Genomic DNA, 20,358 nt, shown 5'->3' with positions numbered 1-20,358 from the left:
TGAGCATGTAAGCATCATATTAATGATGTATTTTAAATCTTAATCTGTAAATTAACTATAGCTGGAAGATTAATGTAGAAAATGGAGTAACAGTAGAAAGCTGCCTTAAAGTACCTTAAAATGGTACTTGAGTACAATACTGAAGTAAATGTGCTTTATTACTGCACACAACAATAATACCTTATCACTATACTTGTATTATCTATTGTGATAGACACCTGAATAATAATATTCAACTATTATTTCTCTTATTTTGAATGAAGTTGGTGTATGGATACAGTTGATGGTTTTAAATATAGCCTCCAGTATGGTTAAAAGAAATCAAAAATTCACTTTTTGTGGTCTTAGATTTTTAAAAGGCAAAGAACCATCCATGCAAAAATGAATCACAGTTGGTCAGTTAAATAGATTTAACCACACAATTACAAAGCCTGTCCGTTACTATAATATAATATGAACTATACTGATACTTAGACAGCTATAACATCATTATGGTTGAACAAGACACATTCTGAAAAAATGTTTATTGATATAAGCAACAACAAAAATAGGATACACCATATTCTGTAGACCTGTAGCAAGGTTGGAATTGGATTACTTAGAAGCAAATTCTATTCAAAATAAATGTATTTAGGATATTTCCAGCCCTTAAAAATACAAGTGACTGTTTTAAATTCACCATTTAAATTCAAGAAAGTATTTCATAAGCATGCCTATGTACATACAAAAAAAAAAGTGGTATAAAGTTTTATTGCATACATTATCTTAAAGATTATTCCAAAGTACATGAACTGAAATTAATAACTACTGGTAACTAAAGGAATAATAACTGAAAACTAATAGAGTTGAAGTGTTTCAGCGTGGATCCAGTTGCTCACATAATTGGACAGTTCTCCATTCTGGCTCCAGTCTAAGAGAAAAGATTGACAAAGTTACAATCACCACACTCCAAGAGGAGCTGAATTATTTAAAAGGTTTAAAAGGAAGTCATATAACAACTGTATGTGTTGCAGTGCCCACCTTGCGAGGAGTGCTGGCGCTGAACACGTAGGAGTGCGGCAGTAGACCCTCAGAGATGCCTCCGCTGCGGAAGGAGCGGGAGGCTGAGGTCATGGAGCAGTTGCTGGATTTGTCTGAAGGAAGTCCGCAGGAGCCGCAGACCACCGTCCGGCTCCGCAGGTTGTACTCACTGTCTCCACAGGTGCTGTGAGCCACCTGCTGAGGCAAAGAGACAGATTCAGTGTTAATATCAGAGCATTTAATATGAACACACTGGAAATCGGCTAATACATCTCATGCATTACGGTTTGGTTGTTGTAATCCTGTGGGGATAACTCTGAAGGCCCATGGGGAGAGAGATCCAAAAGACTTTTGAAAGGGGATCCAGAATTAAATGCTAAACTTGATGAAACAATTAGTTGATCAACAGAAAATTATATCACCAAACTATTTTAATAATTGAGTCATTTTTCAAGCAAAAAATGCTAAATAATCACTGGTTGTAGCTTCTTAAAGTGTAGATTTGCTTTTTTTATATATTTATATGATATCTCTCGGTTTGGGACCATTGGTGTTACAAAATAAGCAATGGGAATATGTCTCTTTTGGCAATTTTCTTTGTGGACATTGTGATGACCATTTTTCATGTTCTTACATTTTATAGACAAAGTAATGAATTAGTTGATACAGAAAATAATCTGCAGATTAATCAATAATAAAATGTACCAATCATTTTATTATGCTAAAAAATCTTGTTGTTTTTCCACTCGTTCAGACCATTATAAAGCAACTATAATGAGCAAAGAAATTAACATTTCATTACAGATTGACAGGTTGTGTATCTGTTTCTGCATCATGTCAGTGCACATGGCCAACATCCAATATCAACATTAATTTGATTTATCAGGACAATCCGTACCGATTGATTGTTTTTGAAGTGTTGAAATAGCAGATTTAATATTTCTGGGATTCTGAAAAGCAAGGTGTTGTGGGTCTAATTCAAGGTACAACAGCTCTATTTATTATGAAAATTAGGTTGCTGGTGAATGTTGCTAAATGCTTTTTGGTCCTGCAGACTTCTGTGTTATTACATACTATGTTATCAATACAATTTCTCTCACCATGTCATCATCTTCTTCTTCAAACTGTGTGCGGGTGACCTTCCTCATTGCCATTTCCTGGAGGACAAAGTATGATAGTATTTATTTATATATTAATTAATTAATATATACATTGGTTGCCTATTTCTGACACTTTAAAGCTCAGTACATAGAAGTTAACACCAGCATCGTGGACATAACAAAACTTAATGTAATCATAGTATTTTAGGCTTAAATTAAGTGCTATAAGTTTGACTGGTAAATTTAAACTACCTCTCCATTGGCACTGATCAGGGTAGTCTGGAACAGGTCTCCAGTGCCCCAAGAGGGCTGAGTCTTCCACACCAGGTCAGAGGGAGGGTTGTGGGTTCCACCAGCACCAGAGGCCCAGATCTGTCAACCGTGGTAAAGGTACAGCACGGTGAGGTATTTGTAACTGTGTTCATCGCTGTGCTGATTTGTGACTCCGCTAAGTAAAGGGGTTTCTTACCGTGACCCTCTGGCCGGCCTTCAAGGTGAATTTTACCGGGAACTTGAAGACGATAGGAACCCCAGATCCCACCTGCCGCTTCAACTGCCAGTTCCCCAAGTTCTGATCCTGATGGTTGGATAAAAATATGGCAGTTCTTTTTTATAGTGTCAAATCTGTAAAGTAAAATCTGGCCTCTGATAAAAAAAAATCTCAGAAAACTGTGGACAACATGCTCGTATTGACCAACCACAACGTGTGCAGCTTTAGCAGAAAGAATAATTGGTTTTCACACACAGCGTTTCTCAGCTTATATTTAATTATCCCATCATTTTGTTTATTTTCTCACCTCATCTGATTTGTTGCTGAGTCTGACATATTTCCCCTCCAGGTCCACCTCGTCCACAGTGACCCGTCCGCTGGCTGAGGCCTGCTGGGTGATGCGAGTGCGGGCCACAGCTCCACCTGCGATGCTGGAAGCCTCGCTGTCGGTGTCGTTGGGTCGGCGCCTCTTGGCAGGAGAGCTCTGCGCGTTGTAGTGGACTGATCGAGAGAGAGCTCCTGAAGTAGAGGAACGACTTCCTGTCATTTTGGTGGGCGGGGGGCTTGGGGAGAGACGCAGCCTGCAGGGACAAAAATCAAAAACATTATGTTTATTAACCGGGGAGGAGAAAAGTGTGAGAGGCAGTGGAAGAGGTATGACTGACAGCTCTGTAGCAAAGAGGAAATCACAATTCAATTACTGCAAGACTCTTATTTTATTGAATACACTGATTATGAGGGGCCAACATACCTCTGCTCCTCCCCTTCCAGCAGCTTCCTGTAAGCACATATCTCCATGTCCAGAGCCAGCTTGACATCCAGAAGTTCCTGGTATTCGTCCAGCTGCTGTTGCATTTGCTGCCTCATCTCGGCCATTTCTCTGTCTTTCTCCCCCAGCAGACGACGGGTGTTGTCCCGCTCCCGAGACAGGGCGTCCTCCAGGTCCCTTACCTTCGCCTCGCGGGCCGCCAGCTAGATCAGACAGAGGAATCACACACGTTATTGACAGATCGAAATGAGACAAATTTAAAACACTCAGAGGAATTACTAACCACATGCAATACAAATACAACGTATTAATTGATATCATGTTGGGTGAAGATGAGGGCTAAGAGACATTTGTGTGTCTGTGTCTGTGTTTTTAAGCTCAGTCATAGATGGTGAGGAATCTTTTCCCTTATTAATAAAAAAGCAAAGGGTGGCTACTTTGAAGAATCTAAAATATAAGACATGTTTTCAGTTATTTCACACTTTTTTGTTAAGTACATACTTCCATATGTGTTCATTCATAGTTTTGATGCTTTCAGTGAGAATCTACAATGTAAATAGTCATGAAAATATAAAGGAAACACATTGAATGAGAAGGTGTGTCCAAACTTTTGGCCTGTACTGTATATTTTTTACATCTTAATCTCTGTAAATGTATAAACAGATCTTTTGGTTTATGTTGTGCTTTAAAATAAAGGAAAATAATGCCCCTTTTGCTATGAATCTGCACATGTTCTTCATGATGAAATGCGTTATGCACACACGCATCGTGCATAAGGCATAAGTCACGATAAGAACCTGAATGTAATCTGTGTGCTCATTTCAGTTCACCTGTTTCTGCAGCTGGCTGAGCTGAGAGGACATGGACTCCAGGCGGGTTCGTGTCTGCTGGAGCTCCTCATGTGCTGCTCCAACCAGGTGGCTGCTCCTGTCTGCTGACTGACGAGCATTTTCCAGCTGACAGAGAGAAACAACAAGGTAGAAAAACGACCAAATCATTCAATAATTACGCTGCAGTCTGACTCTCAATTTGCTTCATTAGTACCTATTTGTGAAACTGCATGGCTGCTGCAAATCAAAACTGTCTTACCAAAACATTTAATGCATTCCTATGTTATGATGTTTTGGATATTTATTCTGTGCTGTCATGTTTATCTTCCACTGAAACCCACAAGTTTCTGTTTTTTTGTTGTTGCTTATAACAATAAATTGATGGTCTACCTTGGAATTGTAGGTCTTCTCAATCTCATCTTTGTACATTTTGACCTGCAGTTCGTGCTGGCTACGCATGTCCACCAGCGCCTCGGCCAACTTGCTTTCAAAGTCCTGCTGGTGGCCATTGTCCAACTCAACCATACGGGACTCATGACGCCGCTTTATCTCCCGTAGTTCCTGTTGGAGGATTACAAAAACAAAATCATTTTCACTCCCAAATACATATTCATGTTTTTTTTTTGGTGGAGAAAGTGAAAGTTCCTTTTTAAAATGATGAATTCATGATAAGAACTTTTCTCAGTCTAACCTCAGAGTGGAGGTTCCTCGAAAACTCCAGCTCCTCTTTGAGGGTCTGGATGCGATTCTCTCCGTCCACCCTCCTCAGCATCTCATCCTGCAGTTGCTTCTTGGCATCGGCCAAACTGGTTTCCAGCTAAGAAAGGACAACAGAAACGGATTATAAGTACAAAAACAGAGCACAAACAGTCACATAAACAGGCAGCGGAGTGCAGAAGTATGCAGTAAATAGTTAGAGGGCAGGAGAGTCAGGAGACTGTTCTTTAATCAAAATGTCTGAGTTTAAGCAGCCATGACAGAAAGGCTGACACACACCAATACTGAATATTATATTTTATTTTAAGTCCTGGGCTTGTGAGGCCCTTTCAAACCTCCAATGGAAAAACTTAGAAGTACATAGCAAGTGGTAAAGGCAAAAAAATAGGATTGTAACTGGGTCTTTGATAAGCTGGCATTTATTATCCCAAAGTGGAAAACACAGAGGCGGATGAGGGACAAACCAAGAGGGGGTGAGCTTGTAGGATAACTGCAGAAAGATTGACCCCAGATGTGTTTCCACTGAGCTATAAATTGAGTTTAGGTATACCTTGGCAAGCTGCGCCTTCAGGTCCCTGTTTTCCACCTCGAGGTTACGCTTCTCCCCCAGAGCCGTGGTCAAGGATGCATCCTTGGAGTTCAGCAGAGCCTCCAGGTCTTTGAGCCTCTGCAACGCTCCAGCCAAATCGGACTCCTTTTTGGTGTTCCTGCAAAGACAAAAAAAGTTTCAGATGTTTCATCTTGCTGGATGTGTTTTCAGTATTCATAGAGGATATTCCAGTTCATAGAATAGGGGAGACATCCATTTTGCTTTGTAAGTTAAGAACCAAATGGAAACTGAATTACTACGGTTTCCTTTACGCAGTCTAATGAAGAAAATATGAGCTATTTTTGAATAAGGATGTAGCCCGGATAGAAACGGGAAAGACCTTGGTGCATATGACTCATAGGCCACAATGATCTGCGTCCAATCCCATGTATGTGGTAGCCAGACCACAGCCGTTGGTGTTTAGCTGAGACGCTGCCATGGCAACGGCTTGGCTTTGCCAAACACACATCGACTGTCGTCTCAATATTTATGGAATAAAAAAGGAGGCGAGACACTGCCACGTATTGTGTGCATAATGATTACTTTGGTGAAGGAGGAGAAACTGGGGAAAGAGTTAGTCATCAAGCTCTGGATGTGGCAGCATGGAAGAAGTCGGAGTAGAAGTCCAACGTCAAACTACAGTGAGCAATGAGGAGGGTATGGTGAAGCCAGGGAGTGGCCCCGGCAGCAGGGCAACGCTGCTCAGAGTGTCAGCAATGAAACATCAGCTATTAAAAGCTAATGCGTAACTGTGTTCAGCCGCTGTAGAGCACATGCAGAGATGTTTTAAGATATTACCACTGTAATCACAAACTCTCTCATTCATGCTTTAATGGACAAATGGAGGAAGATTCAGTTGAACATGGGGATTCCAGAAGCCTTGAGGCAGCTGTTTCCTCTCATCAGATAAAGAGAATATCTGGTTCAGTTGAGTCTTTTTGTTTTATTAAAGTGCTCATATTATGCTTTTTGGCTTTTTCCCTTTCCTTTATTGTGTTATATATCTTTCTGTGCATGTTATAGGTTTACAAAGTGAAAAAGCCCAAAGTCCACCCCAAAGGGACTTACCATCTTCCAGAGAAAACACTGTTCACAAACTGCTCCAAACAGCTCTATTGGAGTCCAGCCTTTACTTCCGTGACAAACGTGCGTCACAGTACGTGTCCATTGTCAGCGTCATTTCCCCACTTCCCACTCATTTATATGGGAGCAGCCACGCAATGCATTCTGGTAGCGTCGCGGGGACTTTGGAGAAGCGGGGCATCGAGTCACCCTCTCCTCATTTGCATGAAGTTGAATACAACCAACTTTATGCAAATGAGGAGCAGCCGGCTCGGCTCAACGCCTCTCTAAAGCTGACAGAAATCTTTTAAACTGACCTTTGTCGATCTGAAATGAAGACCCTAACTCTAGCCTGCAATGTTGGGAAGCGGGGTTACAAAGTGATGGTACATGTCCATATACGCGTTGTTTTCACTGATGGATGGATCCCATCAGTGAAAACAACGCGTATATGGACATGTACCATCACTTTGTAACACACGTTATAATGCTCGCCTAGCTGCTAGCGTGGCATGCCCTCATACTCTGCAACTGACTAGCTAGCAGTGCTGACCTAGGTACTGCATATGTGCGACTCGCAACAAAGAAGTGAAGTGTGAGGCCTCACTCGGTAGCTAAAACGGAGAGCTCAACACACAGGGTGAAAAGAGGAGCTGCAGCAATGTGCAAAATTATAGTGAATTTTGAAAATTAAACCACATAAACCTTTTCTGGTACAATATCTAAATACAATTATACACCTGAAAATGAGCATAATATGAGCACTTTAAAGGTTATACCAGGCTGATTTGGTTTAGTTTTAACTAAAAACCTTTATAATCTTGGAAACACAATTTTTGCTCTGTTTGCTCTTGTTACCTGTTGTCTACAGTTATATTGTAAATACAATCCAAGAAGGTTAGGTAATTCTGATTTTAAAGCTAGATTATGTTATTTTAGCTGAAAAGCAGCCTCTGTGGCCACAAGTGATAATTATGGGACAAGAGAGTAAATACTTAAACAGCAGTGTAGATATGAGTCATACAGAAAACTGACTCAGTAATATCAGTTACACAGGAATATCTATCTAAAGTTTGCTAACATTAGCCACCATACTGGTCATCCCAGACCACGTGAGGATGCAACAGCAAAACTCCTGAGTGTATTGTATTCCTCTTTGACTTTTGACTATTGAATTGAGTGAAGGTGCTTTTTTTGTGCTTATGAACTCTTTTCATTTGTAAGAGGAATATTGTGTTATTTTGTCTTTTAAAAGTTACATAGTCTCACGTTAATTGTGAGGAAACTACACCTCATAGATGCATATGGGTGCATTAAAGGTGCCCTGCCACACAAAACCGTTTTTACTTGCATTTTTTAAAATATGTGAGGTCCATATGTGTTTGTTATGTCGTGAATGTGAAAATGAACTGCTACCTCCTCTGTCAGCTCTAGCCACTGAAAAGAAATAAGCGGAGAAATCAGGCCAATTACAAAAGCTGGTCAGTCTGACGTGGTGTTGCCTGAGCTCATTACTATTCATGAGCTCGGCCAGTTGCGCTGGGTAAAGGATGCTGATAGCCAGGCTCTCATTGGCTAGCTGTTAGCCAATCAGAGTCAAGCAGCTGAGCTCGTTGAATATTACTGAGAACTGGCACAAATCAAGCTGAGTTTTCCTGCAGGCTTTCTATACCACGCTAGAATGGCTTGAAACAAGGTAACCAAGGCATTTTTTCCACAAAAAATGTTACAGAGTCCACGGTACAACTTCAAACATTACCACAAAGTAATGAAGTACGTGTGGCAGGGCACCTTTAAAGGAATTCAGGGCTTCTTGGGCTGAGAAACCCATAAAAACTTAGCCCACACCCCAACGCTTATCAATGTAACTTCTGTTACAATTTTTTTTCTTTACTAGCACACACATGCATAGAAACACACTGTAGAAATAGCTGTCAGATTTAGATTTTGGACCGGAGTGATGTGCTGCAACCCACCTTGCTTTCAGCTCCTTGTAGTCCTCTCGCAGCTTGGCCAGCTCCAGCTGCAGACGTGCTCGCTCTTTGGCCACAGAGTCCAGAGTCTGACGGGCATCGGCCAGCTCGGTCTCATAAGCGGCCTTCAGGCCCGTCAGCTCCCGGCTGACCTCGGTCTCTGACTCAGTGATGCGCAGACGCAGGCCGGCGTTCTCAGTCTCCAGAGAGCGCACCTTGTCAATGTAGACGGCAAGTCGATCGTTGAGGTTGCACAGGTCATCCTTCTCCTGGAGCCGGGTGATACGGTTTGGGGATAGTGGTGTGTTGGCACCTCGGGGAGTGTTTTTGGGTGTCGCCATTGCCATTTTATCCTTTCAACACACATGATTATCAACTCAATTATTCTGAAATTATATTTTTTCATGCATACTGGCATTATAGTGTATACTTAGTACGATAAAAACATAACTTTTCTACAAGGATGGAGGAAGTTGGCCATGCAGTTCAGTCTACAACTCTACATTCAACATTCACATATTATTAAAATAAATCCAGAAAATGATGAAAAACATGCCTAATACATCCATAAGTGGATTTTTACTTTTAAGGAAAAGTGTGGATCTGTGGACTTCCATTCGATTCGAGTAAAACATAGTCATAGCTACAAGTTTAGAATTCAAAAGAAAACATAATTCACTGTAAAGTGTGCAGTTTCCAGAAGCTTCCAACTCTTTTGAGTGCAATGACATAAAACATACAAAAGACAGAGTATAATTAATCAAAAGACATGGGAGGGGTTGTCGACTCCACCCAAAGATCAAAGTTAAGTCTCTGCACAAAAGATGTAAACTTTCAACAAAGATTTACCTTTTTAAAGTTGGTCAGAAGAAGATAAAACTCTGCTCCGAGGATATTCTAGACTTCTCTGTTAGTTTTTTATTATCTTGTGATCAGAGTTTCTCTCTTAGTTCTCAGTTCCAACCCTCCTCAGTCTGTTCAGTTACTCAGTTACTGTGCTGTCTGCAAATCCATCTGTGGGTGCCCATGTAGGAAAGAATGAGATGGGAGGAGAGGAGAGAGGTTGGCCTCAAGTTTGGCACTTGGTAGGTGCTTGTTCCTCTTTTTTTTTTTTTTTTTTTTTTTTTTTTTTTTTTTTTTTTTTTTTCTCCCATTGTACTGGGTGTGCAATCTGAATGAATGAGTCACCCTCTAGTCAAAGAAATGCACAATGCCATGCGATACATACAAGGGATAATTTCAAGCAGCTTTATTGCCTGAGAGTTGAGTTGTAATTTACAGTGTTTGACTCAAGCCACATGTGCTCAAACTTCTCCAATAAGTTCAAATGAACAAGTTATATAAGAAGTTTTAGATAGTTTTAACCCTTAAATACAGAACAGGGGTTTTCAGGAGATACTGACTTGAGATAACAACAAAACTAAACATGCTAGCAGACCCCAGTACTGTATTACTGGTTTTCTTCCGCAAACTTACAGTTTGAAAGATTTTGTAACCAATTTAAACCTAAGCAGCCTGATGGTGAGCCAATCCAATTACAACCAAACAACACATTTTGGGGAAATGTGTAGATGCACAAGACATCTACATACAGTATTTCCATTTGATGGCATAGTGCAGTCAAATAAATAATGGGTGCAGCCATAAAAAGAGTCTTGGGTTTGAATATTTTATAACTTTTTATTTTATTTTACTGTAAACATCATATACTGTGGCTTCAATGAAAAGTTAGAACAAGCTGATACAGCATATAGCCTTCTGTATGTGATAATGTCAGACAATGCAATAATATTTATTTTCCAACCTTGAAGCTATGGGAAATAAAAGATAATCACTGGATGTTAAGGGGTCAAATAGCTATTCCTTTTAAATGAATGTATTGTATGTGTTACACATTTCTATCAGATGATCCGGCAGACCCCAATTACTGGTTTTCTTTTGAAAATGTTATGTTTACAAGGACTTTATTTATTTGTTTGGCTGCAGCCAATAATAAATATTTAATGTTAATTACACATGTGTAAATATATAATATAAATATTTATTATAAAGAGGCAATTTCTTTGAACAAATTCTGAGTTAAAATGTGTTATTGCATATGTTAGACCCTGCTGCTGTGAAGGTTTTTGAGGGTTAAGGCCTCAGTGTGGACATGAGACAGATTTTCCTTCATATGTTGTTTCATTTGGAAGATTTTTGCAGAATTGAAATGATCAAAGTACTCTGTATTTCACAAGGTCAGAAAGAAACAGAATTGTGTTCAAGTAATTTATTTTCTTTCTTTCTTATCCTTTTAATCATCTTGTGGCTGCTCAGATTTACAGTGCCTTAAGTATTCACTGTTTTCCTGTTTTACACCACTGATGAGTTTTAATGTGGATTGGTTTTACACTTTTCAACAGAAAGACCTCTGTGATCCAAATAAAGTACATATTTTCTATTCTATTTGTGGTGCCAAACGCACTCTATTGTGTTGTTTCTAATTTAGGTGGTTAACATGTTTTATTTTAAATGTAAAGTGAGTGTCGATGGGCTTACTGCTCTCTATTTGTTTAACTCAAGCTATTTGAGTGCAGATGTTAACTTTGCAGATCAGCAGTGTGGCTGCATGTCATGGAAAATCTCACTCAATTCAATGCAATTCAATCGGGCTTTATTGGCTTATGTTTACATTGCCAAAGCAATTGTGAAATAAAAACCCAAAGTACGTACAATAAGTAAAGATCTACTACAATAAAAATATATATAAACAGAGCTGTGTAACATTGCAACATTGTAATCAAATAAATGAATGAAAAAGTTTTACTCAAAAATACAGAAAGAATAATTGTGATTTTGCTCTTAAAAATATGCACACATAGGCTACAGGTAACTAAAGATAACTTCAATCACAAAAATAACAAAACAATCTAAAATATAAAAATATAAATGCAAGTTAAGTAACCAGTCGTGGTTATATTATTCGCTGTATATTTTTCTGCTGACAGATACAGATCGCCTCAGCTGAATTTGATGGAAAGGTTTGATTGACACCGACTGCACAAAGACACCATGATCCCCTCTAAATGTTCTCCAACTCAACCGGTCTTCTCAATTTCAAGTAAAAAATAAGTACCAGCTGCCCAACACGACATAAAACAGTGAATTATGAGACGCGGTGCGTGCGCTGCTCGTTGGGTAGTTGTGGCATACATGCACAGTTTTTGTCATGTGGTTTGTGGGAAAACCCGTATTGGATCTCTGTGGTCACCTGGGCAAAGAGAGCCTGAAAAAAGTAGTGCCGTTGAGGAGCTGATTGTCAGCTGTTAGATAAATACTGTACAGATTATTAGGATTCCCTGGAAAATATATATATCATTGTGTCCAAGACAAAGGCATATCATCCATGCGTATGCAACTTTTAGTGCAGAAATAAACAGAGAAAAAAACACGACAATCCATTTAACCACCAAAACTATTTGCATTCGAGGAGTCGCGTGAATGCTGGGTTACTATATTCTTACAAAGCCAGGCCAACACTTGTAGTGGAAAAAAATAACACTTATGTTTTTAACACATATTTAAACGAACAAATAAGTCCACTCCGTATCTTATTGGCCGCATGTCGCCGCAGCTTTGCGCGGATAAACAGCAGCTGTGCGCCGCGGAGCAACGAAACGGAAACCCAAGGACAAAAAACATTTCCAACGAACGCTTTAAAAGGAAATAATCTTCCAGACTCGCATCCATCAGATAATCTAAAATACTTTAACGATCTTAACCACACGACCGGAGCACCCCCGCCTCCGTGAAGCTGCATAAACATCCCGGAGTGTTTTTTTTTGTTTTCCGCACAGACGCAGACGACTCCCTCCTGCTCGGCAGCGGCCTCCATTTTAGCTCCTTGCCCGGTCGGTGCCTCACGTGTCCTGGACTGTCTTTCTCACATGACCCGTGTGTTTGTCCCCGTGATCAGCGCTTCCATCTCCGTAAATCAGTGTCGTTGAATAGCAACGTTTTTACACCCGCAGAAGCTTCATGGATATGCTGGAGCAGAGTCTGGACAGCTCGGCGAGGTGAGAGGCTGCTGCCCGCTTCCTGCTCAGCCATGGCTCCCTCCACGGCCTAAAAGCTTTTTCTCTCCTGACACCGCAGTGCTCTGTTAATGTTAATAACCTGTATGGCCCAGATACTTTTAATATGGGGTGCATTGTTTCGTGTTGGTTGTATCAGTGTGCAGCTTGCAAGGATGATTCGTTTCTGCATTCATAAAGTCGTTTTCAGCAGAAAACCGTGCGTCATTTTTGCAAATCTGTAACACCACAATGCATGTTTTTATTTATTAGACAAGAAAGACAAATGCACTGCAGCAACTTGTGTCTCATTTCCAGGGTAACATATTTTAACATAATTGCACGGCGCTGTTAACGTTGCCCTCCCTTTACGCAACTCTTGAAGAATTAAAATGCTTTAATTGAACAGCAGGAGGGCGGTGTTAAGAGTAGTATAGCTATTTGAAAAGCGTGCCTTGTCTTGTGCAGTTAATCAAAGCACTTAGACTTCAGTTTTAACTATCAAATAATTGTAATTTTCCTTCTGGAAGTTGCAGAAAACATGATTCGTGTCACGCCTGCACGCCAGTTCTGTATCACTTTATTTATGTCTTCACCGTCATCTCCCCGTGTGGCCACCTGGGGGCGCGCTCCATCCACAACTGGTTATGACAGCTTGGTCCACATGTACATTTAGGATAACTGACTCACTGTTTTTCTCTTTTTGGTTGTAGTCACGACAAACAGGAAACGGAAGAGGTGGTGCAGTTACAGGAAGGTGGGGGCCTTGTTTCTTCTAATCCTAAACGAATCATCTGCTTATTTTCTGAAAATAAAACATGTGATGCACATTTCTAAATGGGCATCACATGTTTTTATTATTATAAAGGTTTGGGATTCTTTGAGACACATAAGAGTCTAAGACTTGATCTTGAACCAATATTCTTGTAAAAATCCTACTTTGAGCAAAACGTGTACATGTCTGCAGTGCAGTCATACTCTGCAGAAATGCATCCACTCGCATCTGTTTTTGTTTATAGGTCTGCCTTGGTGCACAGTCACAGATTTGAAACATGTTGACCTGTGTGTTGCAGGAGAGACGGTGGGGGCGGAGGAGCAGACTGCAGTGACCATCACTGGCGTCCCGCAGGCTGCGTTCGCTGACAATGTGCAGTACCAGTTCCGCACAGAGAACAGTGGAGGACAGGTGAGCGTGGAAAGCCTCTCTTCTGCACAAGCAGCATTCGCGCCGCTCCAACAGGTTGAGAGAAACCCAAAGCTCCACATGCCTGCCATGCCAAGTTACAGATGCTTCGCCACGATTGGACAATTGCTGTTCGGCAGAGGGGTTACGCTAACGGTTACTTTTAAGGGTTGAAGTTCAGCGTGCTGTTAGGGTTGATTGCAAGTCCCTTGGTAAATATGTTAGAAGGACACGGAGGTTGACAATGTTCACACCAGGCAATTTCGTAGCGACTCATTTGAATTCTAGAAATAACCACAAACCCCAAAGGTTCAACAGAAAACCGACGAGACAGATGGTAACACCTGAAAACCAGTTACTCATGCTTAGAAGCTGAGCAAAACGAAACAACCACTTTTTGATCTAAAGGTTACATTCGTTAACATGTCCTTTTTTTATATATATATGAGGGGCCAAAGAATGTCAAAAACTGTGCTTCAGGTGAAGTCGGCTGCTTTTTATTAACAAGTTCTGGTTTCATTTTGAGGTTGTGGAGTAAAACCTACAGAACTTCCAAAGAACTCCCAGTGTGATCACTTCTTATTTTATTTTTTTTGTAAACTTTTACTCTGCTGTGTCCCCAGGTGACGTACCGTGTGGTTCAGGTGACAGACGATCAATTAGAAGCAACAGCTGATGGGACTGGAGCTGTCAGCGTCGTCTCCGCTGCAGCGTTTGCAGGAGCTTCTCAGGCTGTGGCACAGGTGAGTAAATGTACCGTGAGACTGAAGCAAGTGTAAAGATGTGATATTTTTTTTTTTTTTTTCATATGGTGTGCACATCCATTACTAAAATGACAAAGCAACAAAGAAAAGTTCAGTGTTAAACTTTGCAAAAATGTGTTATAACATGTAGTAACATCAACACATACAGTAGAGAACTTTTTGGTGAGTCCCTTTTTATAACAGGAACCACAGCTTTGGTTCTTATTCCACCTTTCTGCCTAGAGCTAGAACTATAAAATAGTAAGCATGAACTTATTTTTTTTTTGCCTACGCTACCCTTAGCATAATAATTACTGGGGTGGGGGGGATGTGACCACTTGCAAAGACATGCACAGCCTTATCATATATTATATATTAGTTGTTTACTGTTTTACCGACTCCACCTTTTTGCCAGGCTGTTATCCAGAACCCTTTCAGTAACGGGGGCAGTCCTGGCGGGGAGACCGTGGGAGGAGAGACACGTTTCGCTTATTTTCCTGCCGCCACCGTCAGCGATGGAACAGCCGTGTCCGTGCAGGCCACCGCTGACCCAACGATAGCACAGGCAGGAGGTGAGAAAACGGCACCTTGTCTTAGAAAATGTGGGACAGGCCAGAACGAAATACATATGCGTCAACAGATTTTGTTAGATGAATTGATAACATTTTAAGAGATATTAAGGATGGGATTCTGATGATGATGATGATTTACAAAACTCATGTTGCATCATTAGGCTTACGTTATTTTCATTTTCCTGCCGTCCTTTGACTCTGATCACATTCCTGATTGTAAAAAAAAAAATAAATAAATCCAAAAATGTATAATTCAATCATCACTTGAGGAGAACTTTATTTTGCGTCATTTGTCTCTTCAAATCCAGGCCAGTTTTACGTGATGATGAGCCCCCCTGAGGTGCTACAGACGGCAGCTCCTCGTACCATCGCACCGCGCACACACACCTACACTGCGTGAGTATAACAAGACACTATTGCATCCCTGAAGTTACCAAATCACCATAACTCTCCCCACGTGTTTGGCCGACTTCTTATCCCCTTTTTCCTGTAACTTCACGGTGGATCGGATGTTCTTTACTTCTTCCTTCCCTTTCTGGAATGATTAGTTTTGTCATTGTGTGTACAAATGAAGATATAAAAAAAAAAAAAAAAAAAATCAATATCCATCAATTAAAACGTCCAACATCTGAAAACCACACTCTGTCCTACTTACCTGCCATCCCCAGAGACCTTGGTGAAAGCGAGATGTTGCAGCATGGCAGTTCAGACTGGTGAGATGAACTTTCACATACGCCCCCACCCTGCCCCCATCATGTGTTGTAGAGACAGACGTTTGGTGGCTCACTAATCAATTATTAGCATCCTTGTATTGTGAATAATATGTTGACAGGTTTAGCTAACCGGCAGCTTTAGGCTAGCAGTATCCTGGGCCTGAGTCCCATTAGCACAAATAAGGCTAATAGCAAATTATACATCCTGATTCAGTGGCTGAATCCCACAAAGCTTTGACCCTCGGAGGATGTGAAGGTTCAGCTGTGCCTGCGCCTTTTTCCCCCAAGGCTAATTAAGACCAATTAATGGTGCGTTTGGGTCCTCCTCGTCAGCCAGCCAAAAATTATAACGATAGCCAAAGAATTTGTTTGGATTCATTTGACATTAAATAAAAACATTTTGTTAGCTGGATTGTAGTTCAGGTGTTACATATTTGGTTAATATTGAAAATTGGACAATTTATTTATCATGTAATTGTTGTTTGTTTTGCTGTCTTTACAGGAAGGTGGACGGTCCACGGGCGCCCCGAGATGAGCGGCGAAGAGCACAGCACAATGAAGGTTTGTGGTCACTGGTGTTATGCGTGTCTTATTTTTGTCTTTGGCAGAGATGATTGTTGAAGTCAAAAAAAGTTCATTTTCTTTCTTTGCAGTGGAAAGAAGAAGAAGAGACAAGATTAACAACTGGATTGTAACACTTTCAAAAATCATCCCTGACTGTAGCATAGACAGCAGAACTGGAGCGGTGAGTGCGGTACAGAAATCAGCCCTCCAAAACAATGTTTACTAAAAGCCTGTATATTTTCAAAAGTAAAATAGTGACATTTAGCTACCTGTCTTTTATATTAGATTAGACATCTGGCTCTAAAGATCAGGTGTTTTTAGGTCAAACTGCTGAAATGTCCACATTTGGCCGGAGGGGTGGGGATGGTGCGCGTTCACAGAAGGCTTGCGTCATGTGGATGCACCGACAGTGTTGTCATTTCTTAGAATTCCTCATGGGGGCGACAGAAACTACGCACTATAGCTTTAAGTAGTATTTGTATTAGGTATGTGCTGCTCATTCAGTTTATTAATCTGATATGGCTCCACATGGAACCAAGAGTTTGGCTTAAGGTCTTTTGAAATGGTTTGGTCACTGGAGTAAAGTTGAGTCAAGATTTATGTGAGTGACAATGGGAGGGAAATACTGAACAGTAAAAAGGAAGATTAGTTAGATTAGTAATAGAGCAAGTGATGAGTCATATTGAACCCATTTGGTCTTTTAACATCTCAGTGGGCTGTTTTTCTCAGAGTAAAGGAGGCATCCTGTCCAAAGCTTGTGACTACATCCGAGAGCTGCGTCAGAGTAACCAGCGACTGCAGGACAGTTACAAAGAGGTGGAGCGAGTGGAGATGGACAACGAGCTGCTAAGACAACAGGTTAACTTCCAATATCAACCTTGCTTTCAGGCAGCCTAAATTGAATGTACATGTCTAAACTTTTATTTTGTGCGATAGAAGCAAAATGTATAAGATGCAGGGCCTGTGAACACAAGGTTGCCCTTTTTTTTTTTTGTCGTACTTTTGAGCTACGTGTTAGTCTACGTCACACAAAAATATTTAAATTATTTTATCACAAAAGTAAAACGTGAGTAAAATATGCCGTACCTCATTCAAAGCCTGTTTTTTTTTTATGCTCTTCTACTTGCTGTCAGTCCGGCTGCATAATCAATTTTTTTTTATTTGTAAAGCACTTTTCAAGTGCTTTACAGAACCCACCCCAAAAAATTAAGTGGCTTTGTAACTAGGGTTGGGTACCGAAACGCGGTGCCAATAATGGTAACTGTTCCGACATAAACAGTAGTAACAAGACCGAATAAGGACGAAAATTTCGTTGCCTGACTTTTTATTTTTTTCAGAAGCATCGCTGCACGTGACTCTACGTTACCGTTAGCTAGTAGCTGGATTAAACACAGTGGTTAAAATGCTGACCGCTAATGTTAAGCGGTGTAAAGTGTGACCGTATTTCCCTGTAGAGATTCCAACACCGAGACCTAACCGTCTTGACTGCAGCTGCCGTTGTCGGAAAACAACAGACGGTGCGTTTACTTGAAACTCGCCAGCCTTGTGGTGCATTTCTAGTTATTGTAAAATACCATTTTCCCATCTGGCGCTTGTTTTTGTCGTTTACCAGCAATTTACTGGTGAAATAAGTCATTGTTATAAGTTATTGTTATTAAATTATTAATCAGTCATTTGAACAATAAACAAGTCGTTCTTTAATGTTGCTAACTTGTGCTCCTTTTTTTTATATATTTATTTATTTATTTATTTCGGTTCAGGCACCTGCACCGTTTTTTAAAAGTATCGTTTTAGCACCGGTATCGGAAAAAAACCAAACGATACCCAACCCTATTTGTAACTAATAAAACGCTCAATAATACCAGTATTTACTAAAAATAAAACCAGGGGCTGAGGAAATGATATCATAAATCTCATCGTATTACAGCGAGGCAACACCAGAGGCAGGATAACAAATGCATAAAAACTCCCAACTTGGTATACCAACATACACCAAACAGGCTAAAATACATAAATCGATAAATAAAGCTCAATTAAAATCCAGATTAAAAAGGTAGGTCTTTATAGCAACTAACTCATGTAGGAGTTACCAGTTTTCAGCTTGTAGCGACAACATCCAAGTTATAATTACAGTTGGGGTAATAAACATGAATCTTTCCCATTGCTACGGTCTATCTCAAATGACATGAACACAGTATAAAGAATCTTGGTTAATATAGAAAAATACAATGTGCCAGTATCATGTAATTACCACTTGTGTCCACTGTGTCACAGTCACACATACGCACCCTGACGTTTTAACTAGTGTTGTACCTTCAAAGCCTTCTACCTTGTTTTCTATTTATTTGTCATTGTGTCTAATTATCTTCCTTTTCTGTTTCTAGATTGAGGAACTGAAGAATGATAACGCGCTGCTTCGAGCACAGCTACAGCAGCACGGCGTAGAAGTCAGTGGAGATGCAACATCACAGTGATTGTGGACTGGACACATGAAACCTCACAAACACAATGTCGCATCCTCCCACCCACCTGAACAATACCATGAAAGGAATGACAATGATTGACAATTTCCATCCGAAACTGGACCACACAAACGCACACCGGGCTCGAGAAAAACACTGAAGGACTGCAAGGGCCTCCTCCACCTCCAGCTGTTCAAGGCTGAACACTCTAAAATCCGTTAGCTGTGTAGCTAACTGAACCTCTCACCTATGCTTCAAGGAATACGACCTCAGCACCGCACCACCAAGCTTGCACCAAACTTTCTTTTTACTTTAAATTATGAACCTGCCACAGAAAATTTACTTTTAATGATTTCACCTTTTTTATTGTACCGCAAACTTCTCCTCCTACTTCTTCCTTTTTTTTAGTTGTTGTTGACTTTTGCGGTGTTTGAAACTACTAAATGTGACATGAATGATAGCTCCCATTTACTTTTTAATTTATTAGTGTTTAAGGAATGTGTACGCAGAAAGAAAAGCTGATTCTAGAATTTACTTTCCCCAGCAACAAACGCATAATGGGCAAATCAGATATTTTGATCATGCTCATCACTGTTACTAAGGATAGTTTTACTGTCTGTGGATAATGTGTATATAGTTTATCTGTGTACAATTTGAGGTAACTTTTTTTAATGCCTGCCTCTTTACACTGACACTCCAAGCACCAGGCAGAGCTCACACATTTTATAAACATAATCCAATGTCGGTAAAAAAACAAAACAACTCCTACTTCTCTGAAAGTCAAAGTAACAGCAGCTTGATAGCACAGGCATGGAGGTTTTATTTTTTTGGTGCAAGGCCTTAATAAAAGCCTGTTGGGAGAGTCTAGGTGTTAACATAGCTCAGGTAATGGGGATAGTGCACTGGCAAAGTGGTTCCCAGACTCCATGAAGTCTTTACATATAGAGTTTAGATCTCTCTTGTGTTCCCATTAGGTGCAATGTACAGATACATGAGAATAGGGGGATCATTTTTAACGGGCATTAAACTATGGTTGGTTTGTATCTGCTAATAAATCACTGGTGTAATGCACTGAAATAGAGGTTCAGTCATGAGAGGTGGTTAAGAGACCAGCCTCTGTTTGGTCCAATAGTCCTGCTGCATTTTAGTGGAAACCTGAGTTGGCTTTTTCTGCAATCTTCCCTAATTGTTTGAAACTTTGGGAACCTTTGCTGCTGACGGAAGACCTTAAAACAATCATGGTCAGGAATGTGCTGAGTAGTTTGGAAGCGAGCGATGATGATAGTAACTAACCAGCTTTGTCTACACTGAAAGTCACCACAGCATGGAAATATAACCACTGGCATGACTAATTCTGATACTACAATAAAACAAAAGTGTTTATACCCGAGTGTTGTGTATCGCACATGTTGCCTACATGTTGTGTGGTTGTATGAAAACGTAGCATACCGTGACACTCAATCTAACTGGAATAATAAGAGATTGGGGGTAACGTCACCTTCTTTACGTTCCTTGTTGG

The 20,358-nt window shown here is 40.4% G+C and overlaps 2 protein-coding genes across 4 annotated transcripts; one reads left to right on the top strand and one right to left on the bottom strand.

Annotated features, from left to right (window-relative positions):
• Positions 1 to 509: 509 nt before the first annotated feature.
• LOC120570826 (lamin-A-like) lies at positions 510 to 9,591 on the bottom strand. 2 transcript variants are annotated; one of them, XM_039819394.1, is made up of 13 exons: positions 9,400 to 9,591; positions 8,554 to 8,903; positions 5,477 to 5,633; positions 4,901 to 5,026; positions 4,600 to 4,770; positions 4,210 to 4,335; positions 3,362 to 3,582; positions 2,918 to 3,191; positions 2,590 to 2,697; positions 2,373 to 2,492; positions 2,121 to 2,177; positions 1,021 to 1,218; positions 510 to 910 (listed from the first exon to the last, which is right to left on the bottom strand). In XM_039819394.1, exons 2-13 carry the CDS (start codon positions 8,895 to 8,897, stop codon positions 875 to 877), a joined length of 1,938 nt encoding a protein of 645 aa, XP_039675328.1. In that variant the 5' UTR covers positions 8,898 to 8,903; positions 9,400 to 9,591; the 3' UTR covers positions 510 to 874. The 2 variants fall into 2 exon arrangements, with proteins under 2 accessions (XP_039675328.1, XP_039675329.1); XM_039819395.1 differs by having other exon boundaries at positions 1,021 to 1,215.
• A 2,568-nt stretch (positions 9,592 to 12,159) lies between these two features.
• Positions 12,160 to 20,229, top strand: usf2 (upstream transcription factor 2, c-fos interacting). 2 transcript variants are annotated; one of them, XM_039820856.1, is made up of 11 exons: positions 12,160 to 12,605; positions 13,316 to 13,359; positions 13,676 to 13,788; positions 14,409 to 14,528; positions 14,944 to 15,100; positions 15,409 to 15,496; positions 15,769 to 15,813; positions 16,316 to 16,374; positions 16,467 to 16,558; positions 17,107 to 17,235; positions 18,762 to 20,229. In XM_039820856.1, exons 1-11 carry the CDS (start codon positions 12,568 to 12,570, stop codon positions 18,849 to 18,851), a joined length of 975 nt encoding a protein of 324 aa, XP_039676790.1. In that variant the 5' UTR covers positions 12,160 to 12,567; the 3' UTR covers positions 18,852 to 20,229. The 2 variants fall into 2 exon arrangements, with proteins under 2 accessions (XP_039676790.1, XP_039676791.1); XM_039820857.1 differs by lacking the exon at positions 15,769 to 15,813.
• The last annotated feature ends 129 nt before the right edge of the window (positions 20,230 to 20,358 follow it).

The sequence above is a fragment of the Perca fluviatilis genome, chromosome 13 (assembly GCF_010015445.1).
Source record: "Perca fluviatilis chromosome 13, GENO_Pfluv_1.0, whole genome shotgun sequence".
Taxonomy (NCBI): domain Eukaryota; kingdom Metazoa; phylum Chordata; class Actinopteri; order Perciformes; family Percidae; genus Perca; species Perca fluviatilis.
Note: the sequence above shows the minus strand (reverse complement) of the source record. Positions and strands in the feature narration are given on the sequence as shown.

What these genes read in the sequence shown, in the direction of transcription:
- LOC120570826 (XM_039819394.1), bottom strand. Translation starts at nt 8,897, where the DNA reads ATGGCAATGGCGACACCCAAAAACACTCCCCGAGGTGCCAACACACCA. An exon ending in CGAGGAACCTCCACTCTGAG is followed by an intron (nt 4,771 to 4,900) that starts GTTAGACTGAGA and finishes ATCCTCCAACAG; the next exon opens with GAACTACGGGAGATAAAGCG. An exon ending in TGATCAGTGCCAATGGAGAG is followed by an intron (nt 2,178 to 2,372) that starts GTAGTTTAAATT and finishes TTTGTCCTCCAG; the next exon opens with GAAATGGCAATGAGGAAGGT.
- usf2 (XM_039820856.1), top strand. Translation starts at nt 12,568, where the DNA reads ATGGATATGCTGGAGCAGAGTCTGGACAGCTCGGCGAG. An exon ending in CAGCATGGCAGTTCAGACTG is followed by an intron (nt 15,814 to 16,315) that starts GTGAGATGAACT and finishes CTGTCTTTACAG; the next exon opens with GAAGGTGGACGGTCCACGGG. An exon ending in AAGAGCACAGCACAATGAAG is followed by an intron (nt 16,375 to 16,466) that starts GTTTGTGGTCAC and finishes CTTTCTTTGCAG; the next exon opens with TGGAAAGAAGAAGAAGAGAC.